This window comes from Dermacentor silvarum, chromosome 11, assembly GCF_013339745.2.
Source record: "Dermacentor silvarum isolate Dsil-2018 chromosome 11, BIME_Dsil_1.4, whole genome shotgun sequence".
Taxonomy (NCBI): Eukaryota; Metazoa; Arthropoda; class Arachnida; order Ixodida; family Ixodidae; genus Dermacentor; species Dermacentor silvarum.
This window is the reverse complement of record NC_051164.1, coordinates 62,989,668-63,006,188: the sequence shown is the minus strand read 5'-3', so window position 1 is coordinate 63,006,188 and position 16,521 is coordinate 62,989,668. Positions and strand designations below refer to the sequence as shown.

The 16,521-nt window shown below is 48.5% G+C and overlaps 1 protein-coding gene across 5 annotated transcripts in view; it reads right to left on the bottom strand.

The window, feature by feature from the left end:
* The window catches only part of LOC119432979 (monocarboxylate transporter 9), a 28,966-nt gene that overhangs the window by 7,075 nt on the left and 5,370 nt on the right, over nucleotides 1-16,521 (bottom strand). For 3 of the 5 annotated variants that reach the window (XM_049658865.1, XM_049658868.1, XM_049658869.1), the window contains 3 exons: nucleotides 11,309-11,438; nucleotides 5,717-5,959; nucleotides 1,200-1,415 (listed from right to left, as the gene is read on the bottom strand). In XM_049658865.1, coding sequence (XP_049514822.1) covers nucleotides 1,200-1,415; nucleotides 5,717-5,959; nucleotides 11,309-11,438 — 589 coding nt within the window. Of the gene's footprint in view, nucleotides 1-1,199; nucleotides 1,416-5,716; nucleotides 5,960-11,308; nucleotides 11,439-14,018; nucleotides 14,243-16,521 lie in introns of those variants that run through there. The other 2 variants (XM_049658867.1, XM_049658866.1) reach the window with 2 other exon arrangements.

Below are 16,521 nucleotides of genomic sequence, written 5' to 3'. Positions count from 1 at the left end.
ACTGTAGTCACTTAAGTGTCACACGCGGCAGCTGCCGAATAAGCTGACACTCACGAAGCAAGCACACATACGGAAAGCTTTGCGCTTCAACGGCGAGAGCCGAATCCACGACCTCTGCGATGACGGGGGGCAGTCGCCCTTCAAAGATGAGTTGAGATGGTGGCGTGAACTAGTGACTAGCTAGCTCTAGATCCAATTTATAACATTCGTGGGCCGATACAAGCACCCAATTTCCTATACCTCTTATATAAGAACATCGCTATTATACTATGATCGCCGTATACAGCTCACTTAAAACTGAGAACGTGGCTTTCTTCTTGTCTGGTATAGTTAGCGCCCTCTTCTGCTCGACAGCTTCTAGCTCTCACACACTTTCACCTCACTCCGCTGCCTTTCCTCTACCGGTCTCTGTGCTCACTACAGGCAAGCTGATGGTATACTCTCGTCAAGCGCTATCCATGTGCTCTCGGACGCTCTCGGGGGCTTCCTTGTCGGAACATCGCAACCTCTCGCGAGGATTCATCCGCTGAAAAAAGATCATTGCCCGCTGACAGCGGGACCCTGCTGCCTACGTCTCAGCTTAAGTTAACGTAATCGGTTTTCACGCAATTGATTAACGTAACCTGGTCGTTTGTTTACGCCCGCCTGGTGCGTCGCAGCGCACATGGCAAATAATCCATTGCGAGTCATCATTGCTGCTCTCTTCAGCGCTCGCGTGTTGTGTCCTAAGTACTGGTGCCAGCTTTCAAAACGGAATGGCATGATGGTGATAATTATCTGGCCCACTACTACGGCTACGATAAAGAACGACGATGACCGCTAATGCAGCTGGTAAGGCCTCACGTAACAGCGACTGCTGTGTCACTGTTCCTTCGCAAACAGTCACGCAAAGTAGACGCGATCCTCGTCCTCGGCGCCATTCTGCGAGCGCGCACACAGCCGTTTACCGTAACCCGCCGTGGTTGCTCAGTGGTTATGGTGTTGGGCTGCTGAGCACGAGGTCGCGGGATCCCGGCCACGGCGGCCTCATTTCGATGGGGGTGAAATGCAGAAAACGCGCGTGTACTTAGATTTAGGTGCACTTTAAAGAACCCCATGTGGTCCGTAGTTTATCCGTAGCCCCCTATTACGGCGTGCCTCATAATAAGATGGTCGGTTTGGCACGTAAAACCCCATAATTTATTTTTTGGAATGTTTACCTTCCGGTGGTCGCCGCTGCTGAGAAGGGTCTCGTAGCACATGCGCCCGACGAGGTCGCCAGCGCCGTACGAGACCAGCGCGAGGGTGGCCGAAGGAGCGCGCACCGGGTCCCCGTCCATGGCGTAGTCGTAGATTAGCGCGCCAGCCGTCACCGACAGCGAGGTGAGCGCGCTGTGCGCAGCCAGGGTTTTGGCCACCGTACCGTCCACAGTGGCCTGCATCATAGATAGATAGATAGATAGATAGATAGATAGATAGATAGATAGATAGATAGATAGATAGATAGATAGATAGATAGATAGATAGATAGATAGATAGATAGATAGATAGATAGATAGATAGATAGATAGATAGATAGATAGATAGATAGATAGATAGATAGATAGATAGATAGATAGATAGATAGATAGATAGATAGATAGATAGATAGATAGATAGATAGATAGATAGAATAGATAGATAGATAGATAGATAGATAGATAGATAGATAGATAGATAGATAGATAGATAGATAGATAGATAGATAGATAGATAGATAGATAGATAGATAGATAGATAGATAGATAGATAGATAGATAGATAGATAGATAGATAGATAGATAGATAGATAGATAGATAGATAGATAGATAGATAGATAGATAGATAGATAGATAGATAGATAGATAGAGATAGATAGATAGATAGATAGATAGATAGATAGATAGATAGATAGATAGATAGATAGATAGATAGATAGATAGATAGATAGATAGATAGATAGATAGATAGATAGATAGATAATAGATAGATGATAGATAGATAGATAGATAGATAGATAGATAGATAGATAGATAGGAAATTTGCGGCGCAAGTTGGGATCAGCTAGTGCAAGATAGGGGTAATTGCAGATTGCATTTGCAGAGAGAGGCTTTCGTCCTGCAGTAGCTTTAAATATAGGCTGACGATGATTATGGTGATGACCCTAATTTGGCTAATAAGACATAGGGGCAAAGGCTTTCTGATTCGCCCTCGTATATTTATCAGAGAAAAAACCGTTATCGTCAGGTCACCTTGAAAGCTTGCTTTCCCGCATCATGGGTGTGGCTGCAAAGAAGCCTGCTGTGGGGCAGCTGAGTATAAAAATAAGAATAACTGATTGGTACATGTGACAATTTAATAATAATAAATTATTGTGATGGCGTTAAAAACAGACGGTGACGTCGCCATCAAGGTCGTAACAAAAAAGGGGAGAAAATACAAATAGAAATAAAAAGGGGGAAAAACAGTTGTGGTGAAACCGGTTGCGATGGCGTTCCGGCTGAGTTGATACGATCGCTTTGAAGGGGCCATGCAGCTTCCTGGCGACTTATCTCCACCCTGTTCAGTACACGGATTTCATTTCTCTTGCACCGGAAATGCAATGGGTAGACATGCATAAGCTAGGAAAAGCAAATAAGCAAAAGCGAAGTAACGGCCGAGCCAAAGAATGCTTACGCATTAGTAGACAATTCCTAGAATTTCTGTAGCATTTTTCTTAACCTCCTTGGTTGCGGGACGCTCATTGAAAAGCCCCTGCTGTTTCTCAAGAGGTTTGAAAGTTTATATTCTGTCTTCGAATCGAAAAGTAAGTATTCGTAAATGCGAATATACGAATATTCGTACTTTGAATACTTTTCGAATATTTCAAAACGTCAATTTCGCCCAAATAAACATAGAATTCGAGCAAAAATACCGTGTATTTTCAGCCCGGGGACATATTATAGACATAAAACATGAGAACTTGCGTAGTGGAGCGGGCTACCGTCAGTTAGGAAGCCGAATTTTGCAGGCTGTACAGCGATCATTCGCACTCTCTGAAGAGCCCTGTGCATGTGAAAGCAATTACGTGCTTTCTGCTAATGCACCAATTGTGCATTTTACAAACTACGCTTCATAACGTACTATGCATATTCGATTCGTACTCGATTCGGTCTCAAAGATCAATATTGGCACACCCCTACTTATATGTATATAGCCATACTACCATACTACTGCTGGTCAGCGACTCTGTTCTTTGTATAATTACGCAATGAAGCAACAAACGCTACCTAAATATCCTCCTAACTACAAATATTCACTTTCAGGCGTATATTTTTTTTTCAAAAAAGCGAATAGCTTTCTGGAAGCGTTCGCCTATCGGCTTACATCGATAATCATCAACAGTTCGCGCCAATTTTCTGTTTTTTCGAGGTGAAATGTCTTTCAGTTCGGTAAGCATAGAATGTCGCATGCCAAAACCGCATATAACATCTAATGCTAGCAGTCACTTATATACCCTGTACTGTATTCATGGTTAATTAGAAACATAAACATGCATTGAAATGCATTGTGCTAGTATGTACCACTATTGAAATTTGAATTGTGGTATGAGCTCCCTGCATGAGCTCCCGCTCTCGGAGCTCATGCAGGAAACTACATTCCCTTCAGTCACGGTGTGTACATTTGTGGACGCAACGTATTTTTGCCATTTCTGTGCAGTTGTGGCAAGGAATAGACCACAAAAATTACGCTCAGGGTGAATTGAACGTTCTGCTTGCCTCAACTACCTTCATTTTACTTCCGAGGGAAATCCATCGCTACTGAAGAGCGCTTTGGAGAAAGCACTACAGTGTTTGACGGGAGGTGTCACGTTTTTGTTGCAACTACGAAATAATTTTTTCTTTCTAGTAATGCTTGCGACCTATAGTTAAATTGTACAAGTAATTAGCACTATATAGTGATTCAATTCTTTTTAGGAAGAAACGTATCATTACTGAGTGCACATTATTTCGATAACCAATCACTCCGTAATTATAGTGACTCATCATATAATGCAGAACAATATCACCTTGACTTGCTCTTAATGGAGTCTACAGCATCTTTGCATAAAATTGTGTTAATTTCATGCATTTATCGACAGTCGATCATAAAAATTTTGAGGGCGCTTGAGCTTCGCCTTTAAGAGTGGAACGCGATAGCATTCAAAGGTCCCTGACTGTTTGTCAAGCTTCCCGGCAACTGCAACTTTCTTTTTATTGCGATAGCAATTATATGGACACTCAAAAGCAGATTTCTGCCGTCGGCGTCGTCGGCGCCGTCGCCGTCGCCGTGAGGTTCCGTATGACGTCAATGGAGATGAAATTGTCGCCGCGCGCCGAACGCTGTATGTGCGAGTGAAAGGGCGCGAGGGGCGCGCGCTTTCACGGGGAGTGAACGCACGGCGGAGAACAAACGCGCGATCTGCGCCGTGCTCCCTTAAGGGCTGCAGAAGTAGGCGTCTCTTTCCTCCTTTACAATCACCATATATGTAGAGCAAACGCGCCTCTTCCTACGCGCGAAAGGCCATGGGGGAGGGGGGGAGGGAAGGGAGGCGACGTTTAGCTGCGGCACCAAGTGCCTATTTATATCATTCAACATCTCCTGCTGGCCTGCCCGGCGTACCTCCAGCAGCGGGGCCCACTCCTGCAGGAGTTCCGCCGCCTGGGCCTCCCCTCTGGCAAGGAGGAAGATCTCCTCTTCCCCGGCCGACACCACCTTTCTGCACTTCGAGGCATCGTGGAGTACCTTGACTCGTCAGGGCTCTCCGCACGCCTCTAAGACATTTCTGCAAACGGGAAGGCCTCACGGCCTCCCATCCCATCCCGGGCCTGACAGGCTCGGAACAACACCCCTGCAGACTCTGCAGCACTCTACGGCCTACCACCTCGGCCGATACGTGCCGCCTCAGCCTGCCGGTTTGCCCCGTCCAGCCATGGTGGCGACTCCACACTACCCCTCTTTCTCTCCCACTTACCCCTCCCCGTTGGCGCTGAGCCATGCTCCCTCAAGGGCTGCAGAAGATAGCGTCAACCTTTCCCTTCCTCACGAACCACTTACTATATCAGAGGCTCCGGCAACAGTCACCAACGCCGCACGCATTTTGAGCGAACGCGGGCATAACGCCGACGGCGTCAACAACAGTTCTGCGTGTTGCCGGTGCTGCTGCATGTCCAAGTTTATACAGCTGATAAAGCTAATATCATTACTCCGTATAGCTCTCTACAAATTTGCTATAGCAATTGATGCTTCGCCTTTCAGGTGAAACTGCGACTTTTTCTGCACCTTCGCCTCGGCGCACCGCTGCCGAGGAGGCGAGCGCCATCTGGATGCTGTTTTTGCAAGGAACTCCGACCGGGGCGCGTCGCTGTATGAATGGTAGAAATGCTGGAAAAGGGGGTTTGTGTTTGAATTTCCGCGTAACATAATTATGTTTTCTCGTATATTCAAATTACAATCCGACGCTATCATACCTGTATAGGTTGTGGTTAAGTCGTACTTTAAGATTTCTCCGACGAATTTTACCTTGAGAATTTCAATTAGTTCACCAGTTCATCTGCGCCACGCGGAGGGCCTGCGTGGTCGGGGTGGTTCGGCAAGACTTCCCTTGGCCGCGGACGCCGCACGCCGACGTCAGATTTTCTGCGCCACGGCGCCCTTGACGCTATCGCGTAAATACGTGACTGCAGGGGATAGGCTTACCCCCACGACTCCGGTAGGCGACATCACCTTAGGCGGCTCCGCGGCGGTCCCCTCGGGCTGCTGACCGGCGTTAGCTTGGCCTTCGGGCACCGCTGCGGGCTGGTCTCCATCGGGATGTGGTTCCATTCCTTCGGCCTGGGCCGCCATGCCGGGATCGACCGAAGCTGCTCCTGAGGCGCCGCCCGAAACAGGTGCGGGATTATTCCCGGCGGTCGAGGGGTCTTCGCCTGCCACCGACATCTGCTGAATCCGGATTGACCAAGCTTCATTGCGTGCATATGCCAACAATGATCGATTCCACTATAATTGCACTTTAATAATATAATGGCTACCGATATAATGCCTACAAATAATATAATACCTACTTTATAGTATGACGCGTGTTAGCGATATCACTCCGTATTCAGCTAAATACAACACAGCTGAGTGTTTGCATTCTGTAAAGGGTGTACAGTATCTCGTATACAAGAAGAGAGGAAAGCGTAATAGTCGAGCCAGGATACAGGATATAGCTTGTGAATAGGACTTTTGCAAAATGCCCAAAAGCATTGCACAAATTTTACATCATAACTGTAAATTCATATTTCAAATTGATGCTCTAAAGCCACAGATGCTCTAAACGTTGCAGTTTGTAGAACTGTGATATCTGTTTCCAGTGCAGAGTTCCTTCAGTCTGTCCTCCACGCTTATGCACACTAAACATTTTTACACTCTTAAGGGTGTTGAAAGGGGTGTTTTTCGTGTTTACATCCACGTGTACACCCCTTTAGCAACCATATTGCCAAAAACACGCTATCATAAGGGTGTATACCACACATATAAGGCGTGAAGTTGCTGAAAGAAGGGTGTTAAATCGACGACTGAAGGATGTTGAACACAAGGATTCATGGATAAATCTGGGCATAAGAACGCATATACGTCCGCGCATTGAGCAATATGTCTATGTATTGAATTCTTTTCTAAGATACTGATGTTAGGATATGACGGCCACTCCTAAATGTATGACCCAGAAAAAGTACACGCACTCACAATTTCATTGAATGTCATTAGATTTAGTGCTCACTGTGATACTGCAATGCAATTAGACTCTTTTTAACAAACTACAGTAGCAGAATGAAAACACGCAAGCAATTTGCACAACCTTGCACAAATTGCGGTGCCCTTAATAGCCCAACAACAAGTGGCGAACCTAACCAATTTTTCTGGATACATTGCTAAACAAACAGGGTCGTGTAGTCATACGACATTCTGCTGTAGAATAGCATCAACATAGTTTGCTTCGCGAAGCCATAATGAAGACATTTATAGCGGCGAGATCGCGCTGGGAGCTCTCAAACTGCTCCGGAATATCCACGTAGCCTGCCCAAGTGCTTCAGAGGTTCACTAAGCTTTTCATGCGCTCTCTGAACACATCTCAAACACCGATGGTCAGTCTCAGCATACATATTTGGGTCTAGCGTTGTCAGCTGGTCCACAGTTTACGCTCTCACAAACGCAGCCTTCAGTCTCTTCGTCTGTTTCCACGAAACGTACATTTGAGAGAACTAGGTGGTGTGCTGAAATGGGGGAATTTGCAGGTAAAAGATGGTGTCAGCAAGTATAGGTTGGACTAAGTGGAGATCGGTAGGCCAGGCCGTCGTTCTACAGAGAACCTGCTAAGGCAAAGTGACGTTGATTTCAGGAAATACGTTCGCAAATCCTTAAAATTTGGAAATATGCTATACTTAGGCCACTACCTCGAGATTGTGTAACCACGGTGACGTGTCTTTCTAAACGATTCGAGGAAGTAATTAGACACGCAAGTATAAAAATTTGGCCAATTTACTTATCAACCGACGAAGTCGGACAGCTTATCCTACTGCTCGAAGCCCTTAATCGAAATAGTTCATAGATGGTTCTACGAATGCAGAGAACTGACGCCACCTATTGCTTCAGCGTAATGAATTGCGGACTAGAAAGTTATGGAAGCCGAAACATGCACTGCGGAAGAGCACAACTGTCACTCCTTTGGCAGACGCGCATGAGTGATGTGAATGCTTGCGCCTCACCGTCACACGACCAATATGTGAGCGCCCTTAGCGAGCCACGATCTCGCTGAAACTTTACGCTGTGATCTCGCATGGCCGCCTCGATTGGACGCAGTGGGTAACTTGATCGCACCTGTAGAAGAGCGCCGATCGGCAAGCTCACGGTCACGATTTGTGCGCTGTACCCACAGTGATGCGGCCCAGACAGCGTCTAAAAAAGAAAGGCTCGGCACGAAACGTATTCGCAGCTCACCGCTACAGCTAGAGACCACAACGAAGTGGCAGCAAGCAGGCGGCCACGCGAGCAAGCAAACCTGTTAGAATAAATGGGTAGCAGCAGCAAATTTTTAATAGTTCAACTGAGTTCGGCGCAGCGCGATAAGTGCGCAGCGCGGCTGCACCCTCCCGAATGAGAAGCGACCGGAAGTGACGCGCGGACACTGTACCGTTGCCTAGACAACGCGGCTCGCGGGAGGGTGGGAAGGTGGAAACTGCTTCATCACCTTATTCGCTGCTACATGGCTCTCGACGTAATAGTTCAGCTATATGGCTCTTGCTTCGAAAGATGCATTGTCTATATTTTGCCATCGGTCGCGTCTCGCGCTCTGCGAAATAGTTTTATACGTGAGATTGGTTTTGTGCGCGGTGTAATCAAAGATGTGGCCCGTGCGTTGTGCGTTAACCGTGCCCAACCTCAACGCAAAGCCTTGTTACGCGCTGGAAGATGGATCCACGGAGGCTGATACGAGCCGTTGCAAGGTGCCCGGTGTCGGCGGTCGGTAGTACTGTCAGCATGGAAAGTTTCAGGCAAGCGTCCATTTATTCGGGGTTTGGTTATTTGATTATTTTATTGTTGGCTGTAGAAGTGTCCCAGCCATAGCCTTTTATACCTCGGTGGCACAGGCGAGGCTTTTCTTTTATTTTATTTTTAATGCCTCACCATAATTTTGTAGAAGTATCCCACTGTGATAGCACAATTCACTAATGTCAGCTCAAAAGCGGTTGCGCTCTTAGTACGGCAAGAATGCCGCAAGATTGCTACTTCTACTGTGCGCCTGCATAGTTTCGCATTGTTTCTGAGCGCTTGAACTTTCAGAAATATGGTCGACCATTTTTTGTATTGCGTAGAAAAAGAAGTGACGGGACTGGCTTCACCTTTCGAAAGTCCCGGCGCGGTGTAGGCCCTCCCTGGCGCGGTCGCGCACTTCTGCTGCTTGCCGGACACCTTTCTTGAGCGTGTTTTGGGCTAGCTTTACGTGCGTATGTGCATGCGTGCGTGCGTGCGTGCGTGTGCGTGCGTGCGTGCGCGCGTGCCTGCGTGTTTTGCGAGCGCTTTGTGTGTGTATGTGTGTGTGTGTGCGTGCGTGCGTGCGCGCGGCGTGCATGCATGTTTTGTAAACGCATTGCGTGCGTGTGCGCGCGTGTTTGTGCGCGTGTTTGTGTTTGTGGCGAGTGCGTGAGTATTTTGAGCGCGGCGCGCGTTTGTATGCGGGTATTTGCGTGTGCGTGCTCGTGTTTGCGTATGTGGTGTCTGCGTGCATGTATGTGTGTGCTTGTTTGTGCCTATAAGTGTGGGTGTGCGCGCTTGTGTGTCTGCGTGTTAGTGAGTGCGTTTTGTGTGTGCGCGTGTGTATTGCATACGATCGGTAGTTCTAGATGCAATAAACCTCATCAATATTGGTGCAGCGGCTGTCCCATGCCCTGAAAACCAAGTTTGGTTTCGAGCCATCCCGGAAGACTGCAATAGGAGGCGCCGTTTTTCGGGAGGACCAGTGGAAAAGCGTCAGGTGTAAGTTACCTCCTTTTCCCGTCCTCTGCCCTGATGAATCCACTTCCTTGATTGTTATTGTGAAATGAACGTTTTATCAACAGCATAAATAAACGAATCAGAAATCTGCTAGTGAGTTTCACGATTACACCAATTTCCATCGTAAAACCTCGGGTTTCCCGTTATCCCACATTTCCATTGAAGTAGACAACTGCTTATGGAGGCCGCGGCGGGCGAAATGCACGAGGCGCGTTCCTCGCGCCTCGTGCATTGGGGGGCACGTTGAAAAGCGCCTAGTGTTCAAAATTAATCCGGAGCCTCCCACTGAAATAAATTTACTATGACGTTACTTCCAGACAAGGTCATGTGCTGTATAATTATTGATTTTACCGACACACCGCGGCGGCTTATATAGTGACTATGGCACAGCACTGCTGAGCTCGAGGTCGCAGATTGGGTCGTTGGCTGCGGCGGCCACATTTCAACCAGGGCGAAATGCAAAAATGCTTGTGTACTTAGATTTACGTGCACGTTAAAGAAACGCAGGTGGTCAAAATCAATTTTGCTGCCGCCTTAACTAGATGGCGCTAACATACCGACGGACGCTCGGGATCACGTTGATTGCGCTAGATTGGACGCGTTGCAATGGGAGCGAATGTGACAGCCGTAGTTGCATTGTCGGCCGCTTGGCTGGGCCGAACGGCGCTAGCCATCGGCGATGGAACGCGTCGGCTTGCAAGCGCGACGGCGTCCCAAGCGCGTTCCTGACGTATTCACTCAAATTACTAGGTAGTACTACAGTGCCTAGAATATACTTCTAGGCACTGTAGTAGTACTGTGGAAACGCTCATCTAGCTTACGCTGTGAGTGTGCTGCGTGTGCCGCGCAGGCCTGGCATTTTTTTCATGTTGGGAGGGCCGGTAAAACTGCATGACCCTTGCATGCTTCGCAATAAACCGTAGCTGGAAAATTAGAGCTTGTGGTCGAGCCTTTCTTCCTGTCGTCTTCGTTGCTTGTTCTCACAAATACCAGCCACGAGTTCTGTTAAAGACAGGCTCACATAGGTTGGCCTAGGCACCTGGCAGAGAAAGTCACAGTTTCGCCCAACGGGCGACGCACTGACAGTGATTGCAAGGTATTAGAATGTTACACTAAGTAAGGCTCGTACTTTTATAGGCAGTGTAAATAGCAGTAAACACTCGCCTGCTAACTAAACACGCGTGGTGTCACGCGCCCAAGGACACACGTGAACAAAGTTCACTCGATGACTAACAGCACACCGGACCATGGCTCAATCTCGCCAAGACACAGCATGAGACGAACGCTACCTGGTGGATTGCGTCCGGAAGTGTCTGGAAAAGTTCACCAGCGGAGCCTTGCATTGAGGGCTCGCTAACCTAGCGGCTTCGTTTATGAAGAGCAATGTTTTCATTCATTTCATTAATTCATTCGCGATCGCGACCCATTGCGTGACGAAGACCGCCGGCAACGGGAAGCGCTCGCGCTTCTCCCGAAGCGAACGTTCCGTCCTATCGCTCCCCTAAACGATTCACTGTGCCACTCCTCCGAAAGTCAGGCAGTTCACGTGACCTAGAACACTTGGCACGCTGGAAGGCAGCGCCGCATCAAGGCACCAGCCATCTCGGCTCGCCCTCGCCGTCACCCTCGCACCGGCATCAGGTCACGTGACCTACAACACTCGGAGCGCGGGCTCAGCCGTACGGGCCGCGCATGCGTCGTAGCACCCGGGTCAGCATGGCGATGACCCTAAGCGCGCCTCGAGTGCAATAAACGCACCTTGGATGCATCCGGCTTCTCGGAGGCGCCTCCCTTGGGGCCCTGCTCTAATTCAGCCGCTGGACGGTCATCCGCGCCCTCTGGTCGGTGTATCGATGGCATAGGGTCGCTCGGAGACATCCATGGGGGCCTGCGGAGGCGGTGCAAGAGAGCAGTGAGGAAAAACAAAGTGAGAAAAAGAATGCATCTCTCGTGCAGTGCCTAGTACATTTATAAATGCCAAGCTACCTTGTACCTATGCCTGTGCTGCTGACTGCCGAATTGTAACATAGGGGACCAGGCTTAGTCAAGCTACATTTTCCCGCCACACCCTTGCCCTTCTTGAGATGAATAAAATTTCGATTGATTTGATTGATTGATTTACGGAAGATCTGAGTAAGCGTTCACTGTTCACACTCAATAAATAAGTACTAACACGTACTATTGAAGTTGCAGAAACTCTGCCACACGCTTGTCACACGTAAAAGGCTGACACCTTGCAAGTACTGAGGTTGGGACGCACTTATAAGATACTTTATTTCCGGCAAAGAACGGCAAAAAATGGGGACGGAGATAAGGGCTGACTTCCAACTCTGAATTTCAAAGTTGAACAAGTAAAATCCTGGGGTTTCACTTGCCGTAACCACGATCTGATTATGAAGCACGCCGTATTGGGGGACTCCGGGATAATTTTGACCACCTAGGGTCCTTTAACGTGTGCCGAATGGATGGTACAAGCGGACTTCCAAAGTTGGAAGTAAGCGCTTGCCTCCGCCCCACCTTTGTGTTCTTTGTCTTGTTTTTATGCCGTCCTTTGTCTCTTTTCGCGCTGTTTAACAAGATCGAACCCTCCCGGAAACTTCCGGCCCTCCGGCCCGAACCCTCCGGCCAACCTAAACTTGCGGGGGTAACTTGAAATTCAGGGGAGGGCCAACTTGAAATTTGTGGGTGAGTCAACTTAAATTTCGGGGTGGGTCAACTTGAAATTTCAGGGTATGCTTACGCATACACAACTCCAGTGGAGTTACTGTATACGTTTTAGTGAGCAATATTAAAATAGAGAAAGTAAAACGTTGATTATTCAGCGTTTCTAACCTTGCCACTTCTCGTGAGCGTGGAAACATAGAGACACAAGAGATATCGTGAGCTTCGTTGTCTCCGTTTTCTGTTTTTCTGTCTACTACGCGTTGTAAACACGCCAACGAGCCTAGAACTCGGTTTTCTTGTTCCCTGAGCCTGTTCCCGGTTCTCCCGTTCACTGTTCCGTCCCCTGTTCCCTCTGTCTTTCTGCGTACGCGTTTTGGCGGTATTAACATGACTGGCCACCCCAAAACACCACTCAGACACGAGTGAGGTAAATCAGGTATCTTCTCGTCAACTGTACATTGCCTCTTGAAGAGTGCCCCTGTCGGCGTCCTTTTGAATCTAGTTGCCTGTATGATTTCTCTTCCCAGTTGATATCGCTGCTTTGATAAAAACACTGCACTCTTCGATAATGTTCACCCTTCAATTGGGGCGTACACCTTGCCCTGCTGCCACGTGACCACATTCTGTGTCGTGAAGTCACAATACAGTATCCTCTTGGGAAAACTGGCTGTAGAAAAGCTTATTATAATCAGTCATTTACAGTGCTCTGAGGCTTGCCACTATTTTTTCTAGGGTTTAGTGGCCTAGGACCTTCACTTAAGACACAAAAAAAAGACGTTGAGGAGATATTAAGTTCACTTTTAGTTTGAATAGGATAACTTAGCATATAAAGGCATTCATACGAATTTAGAAAGCTTACAAAAAACGAGCTTGTGTGGCACCATCCTAGGGGCTGCTCATACGATCGTTATCATCATCTTCTGCCTCGGTAGCAGATAGTTTGTCTGGTGGCGAGAGCCACAGACAAAGGCAACTTCGAATTTTTTTTCTTGATGAACCAGTATATAACTGTGCCAAGTGTTATTTTGAACGATAGAATCGATAACTTGCGATTCTGTCATGAAAGTTTAGCAAAAATAACGCAGCGGAAAACGCAAAATTCTTCCTAACATAAAAATGCCACCGGTTACAGTGTCCCCCCTAAAAAGGATAACAGTACCAACGTAAATCTATCAGTAAACACCGGGTAACAAATGCCACCATGGACTCTATACATACTGTAAAGGACAGACATGGAGAAAGGGGGGAGAGGGTAATGAGAAGAGGTCCTGACGTCACTCACCGCGAAGCCTTCTGGGACTTGCACGTCAACTCCTCCTCTCTAATCTGTCCTTTTTCGCTCGCAACCTAGCGCGCCTGCGCGCTTCACGCCACGACGACGAAGGTCACGCCTGAACAACAACTTGATTCGGGCGAGTTGGTTCATCTTGAGAATAACTTGAAGCAGCGCGAAGAAGACGCGGACAAGAACCGAAAACAAACAACAGGACGAGCGCTGTGGGACAAGAATCGAAAACTAACACAACTGTTCGTCCTGTTGTGCTTGTTTTCGATTCTTGTCCTCATCTTCCTCGTGCTGCTTCAAGTTATACTCAGTCACGCCAGAGAGAGCAAGCAGTGGCCTTATAGCAACCGTTGCGCTATACTATTAGCCCCATAATCGAAGAGGACTGCGAAGCATAGAAATGACACGTGACTTCCAGCACACATTTTTTGCAACCTCACTTATTCGTCTTCCTCCGTGTTTATACAGGCGACTGCTGCGTGCAAGTATATCGCCCAGAGGTATCGCGAGATTTACTACCTGTCCATGAGGAGGGAGCCGGCCAGGGCGTTGAGCGATATGGCGCCGGACACGAGCAACGCGCCGTCGAGTCCGTACGTGCTCACAAGCAGCGCGAGCACCAAGGGGTAAGCGATGGCCGACAGTGAGAAGGCCGCCCGGGAGATGGACATGGCCTTGCGACGATCCGCCTTGAAGTGAAGGTGCACGACCGTCTCGTTCACGACCATCGACAGGGCGGCGCCGAGGCCTGTGGCGACATGCACAAGGCAAACACGTCGTGCGTGACCACACGGGCACATACGGATTGAACCGATTCCGTCGAGTGCCCCTCTGATCGCAGCCGTCGACGTGACACATTCAACGGGTTCCGTACTGACCCTTTTCGCGGAGCAGTTTGCTCTAGAGGAACGAGATGGCACTTTCGGCGACGCGCCATACGGTGCCTCAGCGAATGCGCACGAATACGAAACCACTTCTGCTTCTGCCCTGCTACTGTTCGATCAGCTGTCGGAAATTTTATTTTTATTTGCAAGTGGGTTTTCGCTAATGCACCGTGCCAATTCATGCTGCAAAATGTGTAACGATAAAGGGAAGACGTGTGCGGTAGTTAACTGCAAAAATAGTGATTTGCATATTAAAGAATGGAATCAACCTGCGTCGCCGCTGCTACATAAGGACTGCCTGTGTTGCCGGCCCTTCGCGATGTACGGCTTTCCTCGAGGATAAAATAAGATAATTCATCCACCAGCGCTGTATAGCCAACCTCCAAAGAAAGGACTTCATCTCCGCAACGTCGGCACTTAGAAAGAGTGAGTACCACTCGTTACAGAAGGAAGTAACGCCACTTACTGGCATAGTAAGTTTCTCGTACGTTATCTACACACATCTACCCCTACTCGCACACGAAATTACACCCACCCTGTCGCCAACGTATCAATAATAAGTGAATGGGCGCACACTTGAATCAATGTGCCGAAGCATGAGTGACTGCGACTATACACTGACAAGACACGAATGTTGGAAGCTGAACGTTTCGTGACGGTCCACAGAGTAAGCGAGGGACTAGCGATAATGCGCCTTTGCTACAAGCTACCACAAAGTACAGAACATTTACATTCCAAGCTTTGTGCGCAGCAAGAACAAATCCATCGCAGCACAGCACACCCGCGAGCGATTAGGCTGAAAATAAACAATCACGTAGTGGCCGCACCGAGGAACTTTACTGAGTCAGAAACATGACAAGCCGCTGCTGTAAAATGTTTGCCAAAAAAAGAACGAACACATTGATCCTGATTTAATTCATAAGCGGAAAGTTTCGACAGGTTGGAAAACATTTCTAGCCCCGCTTTTAGTACAAGCATCGTATACGCTGCTCGCGCCGTTTGGACAAAGCGTAATGAGCTCTGAAAGCACTTACATATGTCCTCTAAAGCTGTGGCCAAAGCTTCGTGTCGTCCACACAGTCACCGTCTACGATATGCGTAGAAACGGAGGTTTGCTGCGCCGCACCGGTGCCACGCGCTTGCATTGTAAACACGGAGGCGACGGAGGCAGCTGAGGCAAGCAATGGACGCGTCGCCACGTGATCAAACATGGCAGCGCCCACGGGAGCGCCGGGAAGAGGGTCAATAGGAACCATTCGTTAATTTAGCTTCGTTCCGCTTAAATGAAGGATGCTTAAGAAAATGGCGGTCGGAATTGCGCGAAACAGAAGATACGGTGATTGACCGATTTCTTCGGAATTCTTTTTATCTCTGAGGCATAGATATAAAATGACCAGAGGCAGGAATTTAGCAATTATTCGTAAATATTAGACTTTAGTTAACTTTTCAAGGGAAGGTTTCAGACGAGTGATCCTATAATAGGATACTTCAAGCCCGTCGTCTGCGGAGTTCATTACCGGGTCGAGACGTGCAAAGTGCTAGCGCTGCTGATTTCTGTGGCGTAATGAATGCCGACCAGTTTCACCCAGGAAATCGAGACTGGGCTGCCGAACACTACAACTGTCCCGCTCTTGGTAGGCGCCCATGAGTGACCTGCAGGGGCTCCGGAACCAGGGGGGACGGGGGGGGGGGCAGTGGAAGCAAGCCAGCACCTCCTAAAACCATTGTTGGACTAGCGCAACCACAAGATCCATTCAAGCTCCAAGCGAACTGAATCATCCCCCCCCCCCACCCCCTCCCTCTCCAGAGTTGGCCCCCACATTCCAAATAAACTTGCGGTGCCCCTGCAGTGACACGACTGCTTGCGCCTCACTCTCGTGGGAGCATGGAGCGAGCCGGATCGCGGTTTCAAAAAGACGCTCGATTCGTGCTTTCTCGTGAATTTTGCGCATGTGTAACGCTTCCAGGGTGCAATTCGAAGCTACTCTTTAGGGTGCGTTTTGGCCGCCCCCGCGCATAACTCCTTCCAAGCGTGCGCATACAGTTACGATACCACGCTATCCAAGCGGCACGACTCTCATTTCTGCGCTGAGCATGTGTCAGATTGCTCGCTTCTTTGCACAGAGAAGCATAGGGGG